Source organism: Adelges cooleyi, unplaced genomic scaffold (genome assembly GCF_023614345.1).
Source record: "Adelges cooleyi isolate 19-005CV unplaced genomic scaffold, UGA_ACOO_1.1 ACOO_flye_CR_arks_rails_tigmint_CR_PRNA_1, whole genome shotgun sequence".
Taxonomy (NCBI): Eukaryota; Metazoa; Arthropoda; class Insecta; order Hemiptera; family Adelgidae; genus Adelges; species Adelges cooleyi.
Genome location: NW_026095751.1, coordinates 7,970,915 through 7,987,976, shown reverse-complemented (window position 1 = coordinate 7,987,976; position 17,062 = coordinate 7,970,915). Strand labels below are relative to the sequence as shown.

General features: G+C 30.7%; 3 protein-coding genes across 7 annotated transcripts; 1 reads left to right on the top strand and 2 right to left on the bottom strand.

The window, feature by feature from the left end:
• Nucleotides 1-2,997: 2,997 nt before the first annotated feature.
• LOC126833933 (TIMELESS-interacting protein) lies at nt 2,998-4,793 on the bottom strand. The gene is made up of 3 exons (XM_050565531.1): nt 4,328-4,793; nt 3,709-3,799; nt 2,998-3,634 (listed from the first exon to the last, which is right to left on the bottom strand). The coding sequence occupies exons 1-3, from the start codon at nt 4,431-4,433 to the stop codon at nt 3,124-3,126; spliced, it is 708 nt and encodes a 235-aa protein (XP_050421488.1). The 5' UTR covers nt 4,434-4,793; the 3' UTR covers nt 2,998-3,123.
• Nucleotides 4,794-4,946: 153 nt separating this feature from the next.
• Nucleotides 4,947-12,910, top strand: LOC126833909 (DNA repair and recombination protein RAD54B-like). 4 transcript variants are annotated; one of them, XM_050565503.1, is made up of 15 exons: nt 4,947-5,042; nt 5,112-5,280; nt 5,850-6,354; nt 6,418-6,514; nt 6,580-6,831; nt 6,915-7,117; nt 7,184-7,331; nt 7,405-7,699; nt 7,868-8,073; nt 8,140-8,298; nt 8,379-8,528; nt 8,586-8,712; nt 8,768-9,054; nt 9,130-9,327; nt 12,709-12,910. In XM_050565503.1, the coding sequence occupies exons 2-15, from the start codon at nt 5,223-5,225 to the stop codon at nt 12,769-12,771; spliced, it is 2,748 nt and encodes a 915-aa protein (XP_050421460.1). In that variant the 5' UTR covers nt 4,947-5,042; nt 5,112-5,222; the 3' UTR covers nt 12,772-12,910. The 4 variants fall into 4 exon arrangements, with proteins under 4 accessions (XP_050421460.1, XP_050421468.1, XP_050421451.1 ...); XM_050565511.1 differs by adding an exon at nt 5,417-5,498 and having other exon boundaries at nt 4,966-5,280; XM_050565494.1 differs by having other exon boundaries at nt 4,966-5,280.
• Nucleotides 12,911-13,479: 569 nt separating this feature from the next.
• Nucleotides 13,480-17,062, bottom strand: LOC126847667 (uncharacterized). Of its 2 annotated transcripts, XR_007687117.1 has the most exons (4): nt 16,870-17,062; nt 16,559-16,685; nt 16,125-16,475; nt 13,480-14,456 (listed from the first exon to the last, which is right to left on the bottom strand). XR_007687117.1 is itself a non-coding variant. In XM_050588049.1 (3 exons), the coding sequence occupies exons 1-3, from the start codon at nt 17,034-17,036 to the stop codon at nt 16,377-16,379; spliced, it is 393 nt and encodes a 130-aa protein (XP_050444006.1). In that variant the 5' UTR covers nt 17,037-17,062; the 3' UTR covers nt 15,251-16,376. The 2 variants fall into 2 exon arrangements, 1 of the variants encoding a protein (XP_050444006.1); XM_050588049.1 differs by lacking the exon at nt 13,480-14,456 and having other exon boundaries at nt 15,251-16,475.

Sequence of the window (17,062 nt, the reverse complement as noted above, 5' to 3'; positions counted from 1 at the left end):
ATTCAATATTGTTATGATCACGGCCTTAGAAGATACGACGGGCCTATCTTCTAAGGCCGTGGTTATGATAATGCTGTTTCCCACTGATATATCCATAAATCATAATGAACACAGTACTTAGTAAACGAATTCCAACGGCGCCCAAATGATACTAGAACCTAACCGATCAATAATTTTGAACTAATTTTCAAAACAAAATACATACCTGATCAAAATGCTATAAATGCTTTTAGCTCAGTATACCTTCTGTAGACTGTATACAAATTGTAGTAAATATTTTTTTTTAATCGAACGAACCCAATATATAATTGTAAATGTGGACAAATGTTTTTTTCATTTAAAAAAAAAAAAATACACCAAGTCGCTTTATAAGGAAAAAAGTAGGGGAAACGATTAAACCGATTTTCCCTTCTTGTTTTTTCTATACCGTGCCTTAAGTTTATCAACTAGATAGGGTTATATAAGAAATATCTAAGTAAACAAACAATGTCATCTCAATAATTACGCCCGTCAATGTGTTAAAAACAAAATAAAATAATTTCTAAAAAGTCGCTGTTAACTAAAACGAAAACAAAAATGTTAGAAAATACAAATTTTTGCTCAAATTTGCCGTATAAATAAATGGCCGGAAATGATTAATTTTTCGTTTTCAGACAATATCGAGTATTAAAAAACAATAAAGTTGATTAATGTTATTATACTTAAATGTTTAATACGCATATTATTAATGTTGTTTTTATATACAACAATAATATGTCTTTCAACTTCGCTCAAATATTTTTTTCTTGATGTTAAACTATGGGTGATGATATTATGAATAGATTATTACAATAGGATAATATACGGGACGTCCGAGACATGTTCGTCGAATTTTTTTTGACTACCAACGGTTGATGTAAATAACTATTAAGTATTATTATTATTATTGTTATATTATGTGTAATTTTTTTATATATAAATATATACCGAGTTTGTCCCTTAAAAAAATATTGCTATTTTGAAGATTCCTAGGTGGGGCTTAGATCGTTAAGTGGAAAATATTATGTTATACTTGCGCGGTAAAAGGTAATGTCGTTTTTTTCTAAAATGTTTAAATCGTACGGAATAACAAGATGCGATAATAGTCGACCGACAAAAACGATTTGAGTGTATCTAATACAATTGTTAAAGAATACCGTTCCTGTATAGCATAAAAGCCGTGGCGCGAACTAGGGCTCAACATGGGGCGGTGGTCATGTCAACACGTTTTGCGTTTAGCTGGCCCTACTTCATGTGGTTAGCGCCACTGCTTAGTATATATTATAAAAATAATATTATACAAATACCCAATAATTTATTCTAATCATTTATTGTTATATTATTATTACATAACTATAGTGTGCACTAACGGCATACGGCTCACGTTAGTTGTATACTAGAATTTAGTCTAATATATTATTGTTTTAATAAGTGCGAGTAAATACAATTATTTGAATGAATAATGATAATTTGTTTTTGTTTTATGTGTAGTGTGTGTCGCAAAATTTTGATGTACGTACAATTTTGTTACTGCGTTTTAATATTTATATTATAAGAATGTTACGACCCTAGGAGGGGAACTTTTCTTTTTTTTTTTTAAGTATATTGTATAAAAATAATAAATATAGTTAAGTATCATGGAAGATATAATACAACACAGCTGTTACAATCATCCGTGTACACAATAATTATTGTTTAATTACAAACAAATAAATAAATAAGAAATTCAGACAATCTCATCCATTATGTTATGTAAAGTTTTTTTGTATTATTAACTGTTTACGTTGGTTAGTGAATAATTTTTCTTACTTTATTTTAATTAATCGTTAAGTTAAAACTACAAAAAAAAAAATTACAAAATAACAAACAAAATTTTAACAATATTAGAGACCAAAATAAAATTTCTAATAACAGTTTCGGCTTAGTATTTTATTTTATTTCTGTCATTATTTTATTAGTTTATCGATATATATAATATATAAATTATGTATATTTTATACAGCAACGAAATAGATATTAATGAATAATATAATTTATGAAGTTTGGTTTTTGTTTCTACCTAGTTTATTTGTTATTAATTTATTATATAATTGTTAAAAATAAAAAAAGTCTGGTATTATAAAGATATAGATTAATTTTATAGTGAATCGTGTGAAATAAACAAAACTCATGAATTCGAAGCATCACTAAAATATTGATCCATAAAACCAATTTTTGTACATGTATAACTAATAAAATAGAAAACTTAAATTATTTTTCGCAATTTTACTAAACTAAAACAAAAATTAAACGTCTGAACAAAATGTGTTGTGAAGCAGAATGAAATTTAATTAAGTCCTATATTATAAATGTAAATACATATACGTATGTATTTATACATACCTACATAAATTTGTAAACGTTTTAAAATAAATTATAGCCAAATAAATTAAACAAATTTATTGCTTGAAATTGAAATGCTGTTTTATTTATCTCCATAATGTCATTCAATTAAACTTTAGTTGTTGAGCAATCTCGAAGAGGCCATTTTATCATTAGCGTTCTAAATGATATTTGAAAAAAATTGAAATACTTTTTAGCTTTGCTTCAAATATAAATTAGATATTGGCTTTAATTTTATAATATTATAAAATCATTAGTTTTGGTAAATGCCAGTTCAAATTTAACAGAGTATTTTTATATTGTTTTTAAAAACACACTTAAGTTACCAAAACATAGTATTTGTTATATAACATCAAGAGGACATTTATACAGTCTAGAAACTCAATGCAAAATCTAAGTTTGTATTATTTTTTTAGGAAGAAAAATAAGAGTAGTATTTGGTTTTTTATTGCAAAAACCTCGCTGTGCAGTGCAATTACTAATTACATAATTAGTATACATAATATTTTCCATTATCAATTTATTACATTTTATGTAACTGCTGTTCAGTATAACCATATGTTAGTTAAAAATAAATAGTAAATAAGTAATAAAAAATATTAGTTGGAACTACTTTAATAAACTAATTAACATTTTAGTATGAGTATTTATTGATTTAGTTATATAAATTGATGAATAAAAAAAAATATAGCAAATTTTATTTATTTAAAGGTCTATTCTTATTCAACATGTTTCAACTGAAGAAATTTCAATCTCACTTCGAGATATATTGTTACGCTCTTGTTCTTCTCGAGCCCTTATCTTAGCTTGTCGTCTTTCTTCAGCCAGCATTCTATTACGCATCATCCTTTGTCTTTGCTCTTCCGTTAAACCGGAATTAGTTACACTTGGAGTGGAAGTCACCGGGAAAATATCAACAGTGTTAGCAATTCTATCAAATGGATCCTGCTGTACAGGTGCTTCAGGTATCTCATCTTCTACTTGCGTAACAGTTTCATTGTTATCCATATCCATCCGAATACGCTTGAGCATCACCTTAACTTCATTTTTTTTCCCCAATTTTTCTAGTTTATCAATGGCATCATCAAATGTATATCTCGGAAAAAGTCTATGGGTCCATTGTTCGAGACGATTCATAACAGCATTAAGATCTTCAAGTTCATGCCCTTTACCTTTCAGTTGAATGTCCTCGAACCATGTTTGGAGTACAGACAAACCACGTGGACCACGTAATCTATAACAAATTATAAATTAAAATGTTGATACATGTTTCAATCAGTTATATTTTATAAATGTGCACTGATCTACCTTGCGGGGTCCAATTTAGGTTGTGGGTTCCTGACACGAACTTTGACTGGGACGATTCTTTTTTCATCTGAATCTTTGCTTTCTGGGACTTCTGCAAAAAAATAAATAGTTATTATTCCCTTGTATTATAACAAGTAAATAGTTTACTATTATGTTTGTATGAAGTTAAAACATTTTTAAACTAAACTGTTTAAAATATTTTTTACCGGTTTAAAATTTTGGAATTACCTACCAAGTGCGAGGGTTTTATTTTTCAAAACAGTTATACAAATCAACTGTTTATTTTTTAAATATTTTAGTACTTAAAATAAACTAAGTTTTTGATTATAACTGCTTTAACACATTTTATAGCGTTATTAAACATTTTTTTAAAAATTATTTATTTGGCTCTCTTGACCATGAGTAGGATGTTTTTAGGACTAGTTCGGCCACTTCTAAAGATGGGAGTGTCTCTTTACTAAATAGTTGCCTAGCCGCCACCAAATCAGTGACCGAGTACCAATCCAATAAATGTGAGTGCTTAGTCAATGCGCCCTTAACCACTCATCTTTCCTATTTTTCAATGCATAACAATACTTATTGGTTAATTATGTTAGTAATTTTATTAAATTTAGGTAACCTTCAGCTTCTTCAATGGCTTCTGGAACTAAAGCTTCCAAGTCATTGTCCTCGTCGCCAAAACGATCGACCCACTTATCCAAGTCGTTGTCATCATAATCTGCCATTTTGCTAATAACTAACAATTAATCACTAAAAACTTCTGTTTTTTCGTCGCCTTCAGCGTCGTCTTCGCCACTTTGGTCTTCTTTGTTCAAACGATTCAAATAAGCGCACAACAAATATTTGTTTAAATGGTCGGTCAACGATGGTTCATCAGCAGCTTGTTCTAGTATGTTTTCCTCCTGATCGTTACTCGGTTTTCCAGGCATTGCAGTTTTACATTTAAAAACAAAAGATTACAACTTTCGCGGGAACTTAAAACTTTTAATAAAATGTTTTAACAAATTTCTATTAATTTTCGGTTAGGTTAATATGATAATAGATATGGTAAAAATTATAACTTTTAAAAAAAAATGACAACTGCTTAAAATGTAAAATGGCTCGTTTTAAAGATAATAAGGACCATAGTGGTAAAGATACAGAATATATTCCTACTCCAACTTCAACCTAATCAAACAATTACTATGATAAGAAAAAAAACCTTTCCCGCTAATATTAAAAATTAAAATTGTGATAACGTTCATCGTAATCGTTGACACTTGGCATTCAGCATTCTAAAACCTTTTAGTATTTACCAATTATTACTATTAATATAATAATAAAAAAAATCATAAGTAAATATGTTACCGTCATTAAAATGCAATTTGTACACTACAACCATATTTTTTATTTTGATATTATAGACAGTGTTGATATATAAATAACAGTATAAAATCTGCTGGTGTCTATTTGATTGCTACAGCCAGTAATACACACGTATACTGTATTGTACCATTAGAGTGTTATATTTCACAATGAGAAGAAGTCATGCACCTTCCAAACAATTCCCATTCGTACCCAAAGAGGATATTGGTATGTAATGAGCAGTATAATATTTGTTATATGTATGTTTCAATTTTTTCATAAAATAATAATCGTTTAGAGAAGAATAGAAATCTAGGTATAAATGCACTTAATGAACTCCTTTTTTTTTTTTGACATCTTGTAGTGTTTTTTACCCTGATTGTGTCATCATCCAGTTGTAGTGAGCTGCAAATGGTCAATGATGCAAAACAAAGACATCAACAAAGGCAATAACATTTGTATTATAACAAGTATATTTTCTGTTCATCTAACATAGTTTTGTCGGGTTAATTGGCAAATGTCATCGATTTAAGATGATTATGTATTAGGGGAGAAGAAAACAGTAACAAAAATATATTGAACAGCCGATTTCAAAAAATAAATAATTGTCTAATTAAATTTAGGATGGTGTTAAACAATGCAGTTCATTTTTCTAAAACAATAGTTTTAAAGCCATAATCATCTAACAGTGTTAGGACAACTAAAAATTTTAGGCCAAAACCTCTTCTTTATAATCTGTTAGATGGGACTTTTAAACTAACCAAGTTTTGTTTAACAATCTTTATTTTTATTTTTAGATAAAGGCGTAAAAGTAGTACGCACACCATCGGAAATTCTTGCCCTTATTAACTCCTGTGGCAGTTCTGAACCTAAACCTGACAGTACTCAGAAGTTTGACAATTTTGATCTTGACTTTGATGAACCTACCATATCGCCGGTTAAGCCTGTGCTGGAACAGAAAGAACTTCATCAATCGGACAACAAAGTTATTTTTGATTCTACGGATGTCGATAACTTTGTTTCGAATAACATTAAGTTGCCTTCAATACACAATAAGGCTATTATAAATTGTAACAAACCATCTCTATCTCATGATAATCATTCAGAAAATCATTCCAATACATCACTACCGACAATTCCTGTTAACGTTTTACAAAATGCTGCAAAGAGAAAATTGAAACCTTTAGCTCCAAGGACATTTAAACCTTTAGCTCAAATAGCTGCTCATGTGTCTACATCAAAATGTCAAGAAGAAAATAAGAACAAAGCGAACAGTCAGTCAACCAACGTACAAAACGCTAAGTTAGTTTTTCAATTTCATTAATATTCAATGTATTTCATTATGTTTGTACAATGTTTTATTAGGTACAATGTTACGTGGGGCAAACAGACGCAAAAGAAACACAAGACTTGGGAGGGAGATGGATACTTAATTGTTGAAGAAAAACTTGCTGTCCTCACTGTATACTTACTATTGAAAATATTAAATGTTTTATTGTATATACTTATTTTTATTTTGTTTTTTAGGATATTGAAGGTAGACGACTGGGCAGTACTACTAATTTGAAACTTTCAGACTTAGAAGACGGTTCAATTATTTCTGTTGGTAGTAAATTAGTACAAGTTTTAGATTTGGTGGAAAAATCAAAAAGTAATCAAGTTAAAACACTGGTCGAGCCTGTGTGTTCGTCAATTCCTCGAAAAAAACCTAAATTGTCTTTAGATATTGCTAGTTCTCCCGACGCATTAGTCATGCCTGAACCTGACATAGACCATCAAGTACGGTTAAACTGTTTATTGTTAATACTTACTAATACTAAACTAATATTACTTGTACATTATTTTTTATTTAAAAATAAAAGTATGTATTCAATAAATATAAACAAGAAGTCACTCCAGTAGCGCTCGAATCATTCTTAGCAAAATGTTTGAGGCCACACCAACGAGAAGGAATAATATTTTTATACTGTTGTGTTGTTGGGCTAAAACATCCTGATTACTTTGGTGCTATACTTGCTGACGAAATGGGCCTCGGCAAGACGATCCAAACCATATCATTGATATGGTGCGTTCAATAATATTGTCTGTGTCGGTCGTGTAGCTTACTTATTGGAATTTGTTAACGGCACAGGATGTTACTCAAACGCGGACCTTATGGTGGAGAACCGTTAGTCAAAAGAGTATTGATAGTTACACCGAGTAGTTTAGTTGGCAATTGGCAAAATGAATTTGTTAGGTGGCTGGGACGAGATAGACTAAGGCTTTTTGTTATTGATCAAGTGAGTGCTTAAAGTGTATTTCTTACACTACTTTATAAATGTATTCATGTCTTTTTACATTTTACAAATTTAGAAAAGAAAACCTTCGGAATTCTTGCAATTGCCAGCCAGGAATTATCCAGTTTTGATAATATCGTATGATATGTTAATTCGTTATATTGAGGACATTGAAAAAATAGGTTTTGATTTAATAGTTTGTGACGAGGGACACAGGTTAAAGAATAATGCTATAAGAACATCAACGGCCTTAAACCAATTGCGATGTAAACGACGCATATTGTTGACTGGAACCCCTATACAGAACGAGTTGCAGGAATTTTTTGCGCTTGTTGATTTTGTGAATCCTGGAATTTTGGGAACTTATTCTAGTAATTATATGACACATTTTAAATCTATTGTATTTTCAATTGTAAATGTGTAAAAATCATTAAATGTTGGTTATAGTTTAGTCGTGCAAAGTTATTTATAAATAATTTTTTATTCTGTATAATTATTTGATTACCAATTTATTAAATAGCGCACATTTCTGGTTATAGTGTTTAAACGAGAGTTTGAAGATAAGATTGTCGAATCTCAACAGCCGGAATGTCACCCTCAACAAATGGCTGTTGGTAGACAAAAAGTAACCGAACTCAATGAAGTAACAGAAAAATTTATTTTGCGAAGAACATCGGACATCAACAACAAATATTTGCCTACGAAATACGAGTCTGTAGTGTTTTGTTCTATGTCATTATTTCAGGTAACTAATAAGCTGTATATAATTTAAAAGTCAGATAATTAATTTTTGGGAATGTGTTTTATATAGTCACGTTTGTACGAAGAAGCGGTGTCTTTTTGGGAAAATCGCGTTCAAGAATATGGTATGAGCACTATTTCTCATTTCAGCGTAATAACAACATTAAAGAAAATATGTAATCATCCAGATATAGCTTTAAACAATAAAGGCATTAGTGATACGACCGAAGTATGTAGTGATCCATTATTTATCTGTATTTGTGTATTTCTATTAGTTAAGTAATCATATGTTGTGAAAAATAAATTTAGGAGACCATGAGTCAGCACTTGAATAAAATTATATCTTCTAGAACTTCGTTAACCGAAAGCTCTGGTAAACTCATTGTAATTGATAACTTACTAAAGCAACTGCACAGAAAAGGCTCGGAAAAAACTGTTTTGGTGTCTTATTATACTCAGGTTTGTTTTTACTTGTAATTTGTAGATTATTTTAATTCATTCATTTTGATATTTTAGACTCTAGATGTGTTTGTTAAATTGTGTAATTTAAGAAGTTATAAATACTTAAGACTCGATGGATCCACGATCACTTCTCAGCGAACAGATATGGTCAAGAAATTTAACAGCTCTAGCTCAGAATACAGTAATAGTTTTCAAATCATAGCTTAATTTTAAATAATATATGTATTTGTTGGTAGCTATTTTATTATTAAGTGCAAAAGCGGGAGGTGTAGGTTTAAACCTCATCGGTGCTTCGAGATTAGTGTTATACGACTCTGATTGGAATCCCGCATCAGATCAACAGGCCATGGCACGTATTTGGCGAGATGGACAAACCAAAAATGTACACATTTATAGGCTACTTACTTGTGGTACTATCGAAGAAAAGATATTTCAAAGACAAATTAGCAAGACGGGTCTAAGTGAAGCTATTACGAATCCGGAAAGCCAGAACAACACAAGATTGTCGTACGACCAACTTAGAGTATGTTTAAGAAGCTTACACTATTTGGTGATTGACTCAATATATCTCACTAATATTTGTAACTTATTATTATAGGATTTATTTAGTTATCAAAAAGACACATCGAGCTTGACCCATGATTTACTAGAGTGTGATTGTAACGGTAGTGGCCAAGTGCCAGGCAATATTATCCAAGATGATTGCGACAATGAAAAATCTGAAGCTCCGTTGCGTGTCAATCAACTGATGCAGTGGGAACATCATTCATCACCTTTCCGTGCAGGTGTTTTAGAGGTTAGTTCAATTAAACAACGGGAATTAATGGATATTTGAATAATATTTAAGTTATAAGTATTTGAAATACTTATTTGATTTAGATTTTCTTATTCAGTTTTTAACTTTTTGACAATTTTTTCAGCACATGTTTTTAATCTAGGTTCTAGATAAATAACTACAAATTGTAACTCAAATGAGTTTTGGTAAAACTATGGTAAACAGCTTTTGTTAAAATTTGAATATTTGTGGTCCGAACCCTAGTTATATTTAAACATTGCCCTTATATCCTTATATTAAAGATAAGAAATATGTTATATTTTTAATACTACCGACATACGTACTGTATAATTTTAAATACAGTTAGTATGATTGCCGGCGATCATAGGGAGGTTTAAATGTAGAATAAATAAAAAATATATAATAATAACTTCAAAAAAAAATTAAAATAGCTATTTTTATCATTAGTTTTTTTAATGTTGACTGGTTGAACAAGTTTTGAATAAATACTTTTGATGATATAGCATTTAATTTAAATATAAGCATTTAGTGTTCAAAATATCTCATACATGAGTTATTAGTCCGATCTAAGTTTCGTACATTTGTTTAATTTTCTTAAGTTAGTTTCAAAATGAGTTTTTTAAAACTTATTTCCTTTTTGAATTCAGAACTCTGGGTACTTTTACTCTTAAACCAAAATTAAGCGAGTTATTTTTAGTCTGCTAAAACGTGTAAAGATGAAAAAACATTTTTAAATCGCTTTCAAGGATGCTGTAATAGTCAAAAAAATAAATTAACTACCAAAATAGAGTTCTAGTTATTGAACTAATAATTACATATCACAGTTTAACCTTTAAATTAGGATTTTGTAAAAAATTGCCTATGCTTTATTCCTTAAAAATGGGCAGTGCGACGCCCTCTTAAATTAAGTTTTTAGGAAGAGTCAACGTAATATTTTAGGTAGGCATTTTTCGTTTTTTTTTTGTTTCAGTTAAGTACACGCTAAAAAAAAAATAATGAAAATGATGATGACTGCGTTCTGTTTTAGTTGTACAGTGTATCAGTAATTTATAAAGAGGGCTGTTAAGTGTATTTTCACGATATCGTTTAATGTAATCAAGTGCACGAGCATCCAGTCAATCATTGTTCATGTCTTAACTTAATAATGAACCGTTTCGGTTAGCCCGTCCGGTTTGATAATCGGATCGCGTGCACGACAACTACGAATAATAATAGCTTTTAACATAATTTTATACTAATAATAATGGTGTAAGCACTGGCTTACTTAATATCGGTGCCCCAATTGAAAAAATAAAAGTAGGGTGATGTTTTTACTTTAAGAGGGGGGGGGGGGTTGGGTATTAAAAATTTTGTTTTTTTTTTTTTTAACTTTAAAGCGTTTTTCCCACAACTCACGTTTTCAAAGTCGGTGACCACCATAACTTCAAAACTACTACACCGATCCTTTTGAAATTTTGGACACTATTTCAGTACATAACTAACAAGGTAACGCTGGAGAGATTTTTTCAAATTTATTAATATTTTTTATTTTACAATAACAAATTAGCCGATTTTTTTCGCAAAAATCGCGTTTTTCTCTTCAAAGTGTTTCCAAAAAGTGAAAAATTGAAGTTTCAAAAAACCCTCCCAGCGTTACCTGGGGAAAGCAATTATCTAACGAAAGAACTTGATTTTTTTAATTTCGGATGATCCAGCATCGAGTTATGAGGGGCACCGCAATTCTAGTTTTTTCCGAGACGCTTCCGAATAATTGCCGTATTTTTTAATATTTCTACATGAAAATATTACACAATATTCTTCGAATGTTATACTTTAATGTACCATTAGTTTTAATAAACAGATTTTAACTATGTCGTCAAAAAAAATTCACAAAAATTTGCCGTTTTTTGCACGAATTAACCATAGCCCCCCCCCCCCCTTAAATAAAACAGCGTACTTGTCATTTTTTTACCCTTAAAAAAACCACGACTTTTAAAAATTAGTTGGGGTAAGCTACAATTTCTGAAAGAATAGCCAGGGTACTCAGTCTTCCCGCGTCCTCTGTCCCCCTTCCCCCAGATTCGAGCACTGCCTAATGATATTTAACAGCGAGATAGAAAAGAAACCTCAAGTTGTACAGAGAACACGTGACCGAAATGACACGTGAGTACGCTTTGTAGCATATCGATTATTTTTCAAGGAGCATTATTAAATTTATTTTATTTTTTACCAAACCGAACGGACACAGATGCCGTTAAATTTAATTAATTTAGTTTTCACTCCATCAAATTATTTACTAATCATGTTAATAGAATTCTTTATTACATTTAAATTGTAGGGCGTTATTATTTTATCAGATGAACTACTTAACTCGTGGACGTATCGGTCGTACATAATAATTTGTAATCATACACTTTCGACCCGTTAATTGAATGTTTTAAATATAAGGTCCATAATAATATACTATAAAAAAAATGTCCTTGGAATATTTTAAGAGTACACTTAGGGAATAAATCGTTATGAAGATGTGTTTATAAAAGTGCAATCGTGCGGACTCGACTGAGTTAATATATTTTTTAAATTAATACATTTTGGCATAGATAAAACTTGCTGTAATAGTCACTTCAACCGAGGCAAACGTATTGCAAACGTATGAAAATAATGCCAGTGCTATTATAATTATATACATGGTAAAGCGGACAAATAAACTTCTAATATTTGTCTTATTATGACTTAACATGTTACTGTTAAGGTGTTTTCGAGTGAAGTACAAAAAAAAACAGCTAAGCAGACATATAATAAATAATTCAAAACGTACTCAACCATAAGAGAGGGTAACAAAACATTTACAAAATGTATGAGTTATATTTAAAAAAATATAAATCTACCTACCTGTTCTCTTAAAAAAATTTAATTTAAATACAAATTATAGATAACATCGAATGTTTTCATTATGTCAATTTGTTTTCTATAATGCTAATATATTTTTTTAACACTACTGACGTTGTGTAATGTATAAAAATCGTTGCTCTTAGATAACATTTTAGTGGCGAGAGTAAAGAGGATACAAGTTAATACATTTTTAATGAAGAACAAAGTAAAATTTGTATTTTCAATTTGATCTTATGTTTGAAGTTTGTTAGGTTTTTTCAATATTTTCTTTGAATAGTGAAGAAAAATGATAAAAACAAGTGAAAGAAAAAAAAAAGAAAATCAAAGTTTTTGAAAAATGCACAATTGATTAGTTTTACTTAATTTTATTTTTCAGAATTGTTAAATTTATTTTACGTAAACATTTTAATTGTACATTCGTTTTTTCCAATCCATTGATTATGAATTTAATAGTTATTTTATTCCCACATATTATGTCTGATTATTTCTGTTTTATGTTTTGATTTACAGTCGATGGACCTAACTGGCATTTCACCGACTATCCGTTTTCTGTTCAGACACAAAACAAATTAATATTTTTCAATTAGATACAATTAGATGTATGTATACTTTCGTTGATTTGTGTGTCTTTAAAAATGTTCCAATACTTATACTCGTTTTATACTAATTTCTCATTTATGTTTTTAAGATTAATCTTGTTGGATTTTTTTATTTTATGTACAAATAATATTAAATTTATAATAATAAAAAAAAACCTATAACTACTTTAGTACTATTGTTTGACCTGTGTAAAAATTAGTCTTCACCGGCAGACATGGAATATTCTAGTAACTGGTGGTAGCGATATCCAAAAAGATGTTGGCAAACACAAATTACAAGTAAATTAGTGTCATGTAAGTACAATTATAATTGAGATAAGGCCTTATGAATAAGATCTATGTAATATTTGTAGCAACGCTAAATTGCCGCATTACACTAACCCTTGGCACGTAAGCTACCTTCTTTTCGTCTAAACTTGGCACGATTACAAAAAATTGAATCCATATGTGCTAATTTAATTACACGATTCCAGTGTTTTAAAAATGGTATAACATACAGTTATACACATTACTTAATCATTAGCACTTACATCTGCAATATTTAAGATAATAATAGTTTTTTATATAGTCAGTAAGTGTATATAAAAAAACAATTATATATATTGTTGAAGAACAACATTTGTTTATTTGTATTGTATTAATTCTTAACAACTAATATACATAATAATAATAGGGTTAACAGACTTAATATGTATGTATAATATTTTTTATAAAAAACGTCTTGTACAAATATTACACGTTTTAAAAATATATCTTTCACAAATAAATTCAACCATATTACACACAATAAATATTATTACTTATAAATTAATACTGATTTTTTGCTTATAACTATAAAACCCTTAAAACGACGATTTTTTTGTGGAGGGTGGGGAGTTAAATATTAGTCTACATAACACGATTTACATCTAATTCGTATATAATATTATAACGGGGTTTCTAACTTAAGAGTTTTTTTACAAAACATGTTTATGTGTTTATGTTTTATTGCATATGCCATACATTATTAATTATTATCTATAGAAAATACTGACGAAACAACGTTTGACGTTTTTGACACTTGTGTAATTAAAAAAAAAACACAATAAATATAAATAATATATTATAGACTATAGTTAATATGGCACTTGTATTATTTTTTTTACAAATTAAAAAAACTCAGCGTAAGTGTAAACTATTTTACAAAAAACAAAAAAAAACAATACCTCCAAACTTTACTACTTCAGTCAGGAAAAATACTTATATAAAATCCATTAAGGGTTTTACTATAATAGTAATATAATGATTAGTATAGTTGTAATATGCGCCCCTAGTCTATCTCCCTCGCCTTTTTCAGATTGACTATAATAAATGTACAAAAAACGACCAAGTCGCTATCAAAGCAGACACGTTACTATAGGCATTCGAGTAATTTTCATTTAAATTATTATTTGATTAAACGGTTGTTCGAATATTTGTGTTGCTAGTTTATTTGAACAACTGTCCTTGTGGTTAATTAAAATAAAGATAGTACTTGAATAATTTCTGTTGAGAGTTTTTTCGACTACAAATTTTGCTCAAATCTGTGTATAGGACTTGGAAGTCTTGATTATAAGTCTATCGCATCTCTCCGGCTCTCACTCTGCCCCTTCTAGAAGGGTCGTAGATTACCAATTATAACTAAAATCAAAACGAAAGCGTCACGAACAATAATAGTAGTTTTTCCTACGCAGTAGGTATTTCTGAGTTCTTTAATGTTAACAGGAGCTATAGTACGATAAAATTCCTATGTTGTGTTCGGGTTAGAGTCTGAATCTGTACACAGATCACAGTCCAAACACCTAGCTTGCAAGTTGCACGTCCGAATAGAGCATATCAGTGTAATTATTTTGCAAGTCGATGCAATGCGTATTATTAAAATAGTTTATGATATACGCGTGTGACCCGATGTCTGTGTGTAAAAATGTAATCGATACTTTCTTCCCTCCTCGCTTTTACTCTGCCCTTACCCCGACCGAAGTCCAGCCGAAGACGTCACGTTGTTGGTGTCCCCCCCCCCTCCCTACAAGAGTCTTATCGATAATATTATTAGCGTGTATTCAGTGTACAGTAATTATTATAATAGGTTACATCGAGCGCACTGTACAGTTTTTTGTCACGACACCGACTGTAAACAATATAGGTAGGTATTTGTATTGGGTTCGGCACAAAACCGCATCGCGTTTCGGAAACAATCAAACGGGACAATCGCCGTTTAGCCGATCACGAATGCGCGCTTGTGTGTTTCACACGTTATTGTTATATATATTAGAAAAATATCAATTGGACGGATATGAGCCTTTTGGTAGGCGTGGACACGGGTTGATTGAACGACTGTAGCCGAGGACCGTTGCACCGGATTTTATTGTTTTCGGTTATAGTGTTTATACGTATTTATTCAAAACGCATGTATAATGTATTTCTTTTTTTACCTATTTATTATTTTTTTTTTTTTTTAAAATAGCAATGCGAAAATCACGATAAAAAAACAATTGGGTTCGACACAAACGCATGCAGACATCATGGAGTTGGAGGGGCTTGGGTAGGTTTACTCCGTTTAATTATTGAAATAGCCCCCAAAAAAAGAGTTTCTATAAATACATTTTCGGTTCCCAACAATATTATCATCCTACCTTTTTTTAAGCGAAATTTAATATTTTAGAGGGTTAAGCTTCTCCGAGCTTCCCTTCCCATGTCCCTGATTTCCGTCAATGTCGTTATGCGTTAATAACGGAGACTGGTCGGTTAAGTACATATTAAACGTTCAGGGTTTAGTATATGTTAAGTTAAATGTACAAAACGAGTAATAATGAAATTACTCTGGAAAGTTAATTCTTAGCACAGATCGATTATCGTTCATTGTGAAGTAACTGTATTATAATATAATACGACATTTCAATAATGAATTCTTTGTCCTTAAAAACCGTTTGCGTAACAATGTAAAAATGAGGTTTTCGAAGGGAAACAATTATATGATTTTTGTGGATAAAAAATAAAAACATATTATACAGCATATAATTATTGAGGATAGAGCTGATGTAAGTTATTGTTCGTAAAAAATTATAAATTGTTAAATACAAATTGCAGTGATTTTTATAAAATATTTTTTTGAATAAAAACACTACTGTTAACTTGTTATTTTTTTTTTAAGTTTATTTAAATTTGACTAAGTTACTTTTTCTAAGCTAGATTAAAAAAACTATTCTCAGATTTGTCATTTTCTTATGCGTTACAATTTTAGTTTTGTTGTAAGCTGAAAAGATAATTTTACTTTGATTTTTTTTACTTATGGATTTGATTTTTACTCACTCTGTTAAACTCTGGTTTTACTTTGGCGCATTGATAACCATCACAACAAACATAGGTTTGTGAACTTCTTTTGAATATCAGGACGTTTTAAATATTATTGTACCTAATATTACGGAGGAAGGATATTTTGACTCAACAGCACAGATGAGAAAAAATACGGCATGCAATTTTTTTATGATTATCGACACGAAACGATTGAACACTAGTGTTCGAACCGAAGAAGTCGTCGCAGGTGGACACACCGGTGATGACTTAAATGCAGTTGGTGATGTCCAACGTGGTGGCCTGCGGCGGAGCGGGCAGCGCGACATCCACTTTGGCGCATTTGTTCTCGCGGTCTCCTCCGAATTTCTACAAGGGTGACGTTTTATTGTTTTCAGTCAAAACAAGACAAATAATTGTTGATTTATGAATATATATATAAATGTACTTACAAATTTCGCGGGAGACGACGGCACGGGCACGTACTTGACGATGACGGGAGCCCGGAAACAGCCGCAACACTGTTTGATCACGGGACAAAACGAACCGATCACAAACAGCAGGACGAACACTCCCCCGCTGCACACACACAACAATAATAAGTTATTTGTTTACTCACCACTATCTTAGCCGTTTATCAATCAAATTTGAGTATGATTTTTACATACATATATATTATAGTAGCTATATCTAAGCTACATGAGCTGCTGGTTTCAACATGTATGCAGGTACTTATAATATAAATGTATACTGACACTCTTACCAGAGATACCAGAGGCTGTAAACGTTGTCGCAACACTTGTCGTCGCCGCAGCAGTATTGTTGGGACGTGCACAGGCCCGCTTTGCATATGGATGCCGTCGCGCCAGTGGCCAGCTGCAGCACGACCAGCAGTATCGCCAGGTCGGCCGCCGTTTTCGGCGTCAACATCTTACACGCGTACGCAGCGTCGGCGG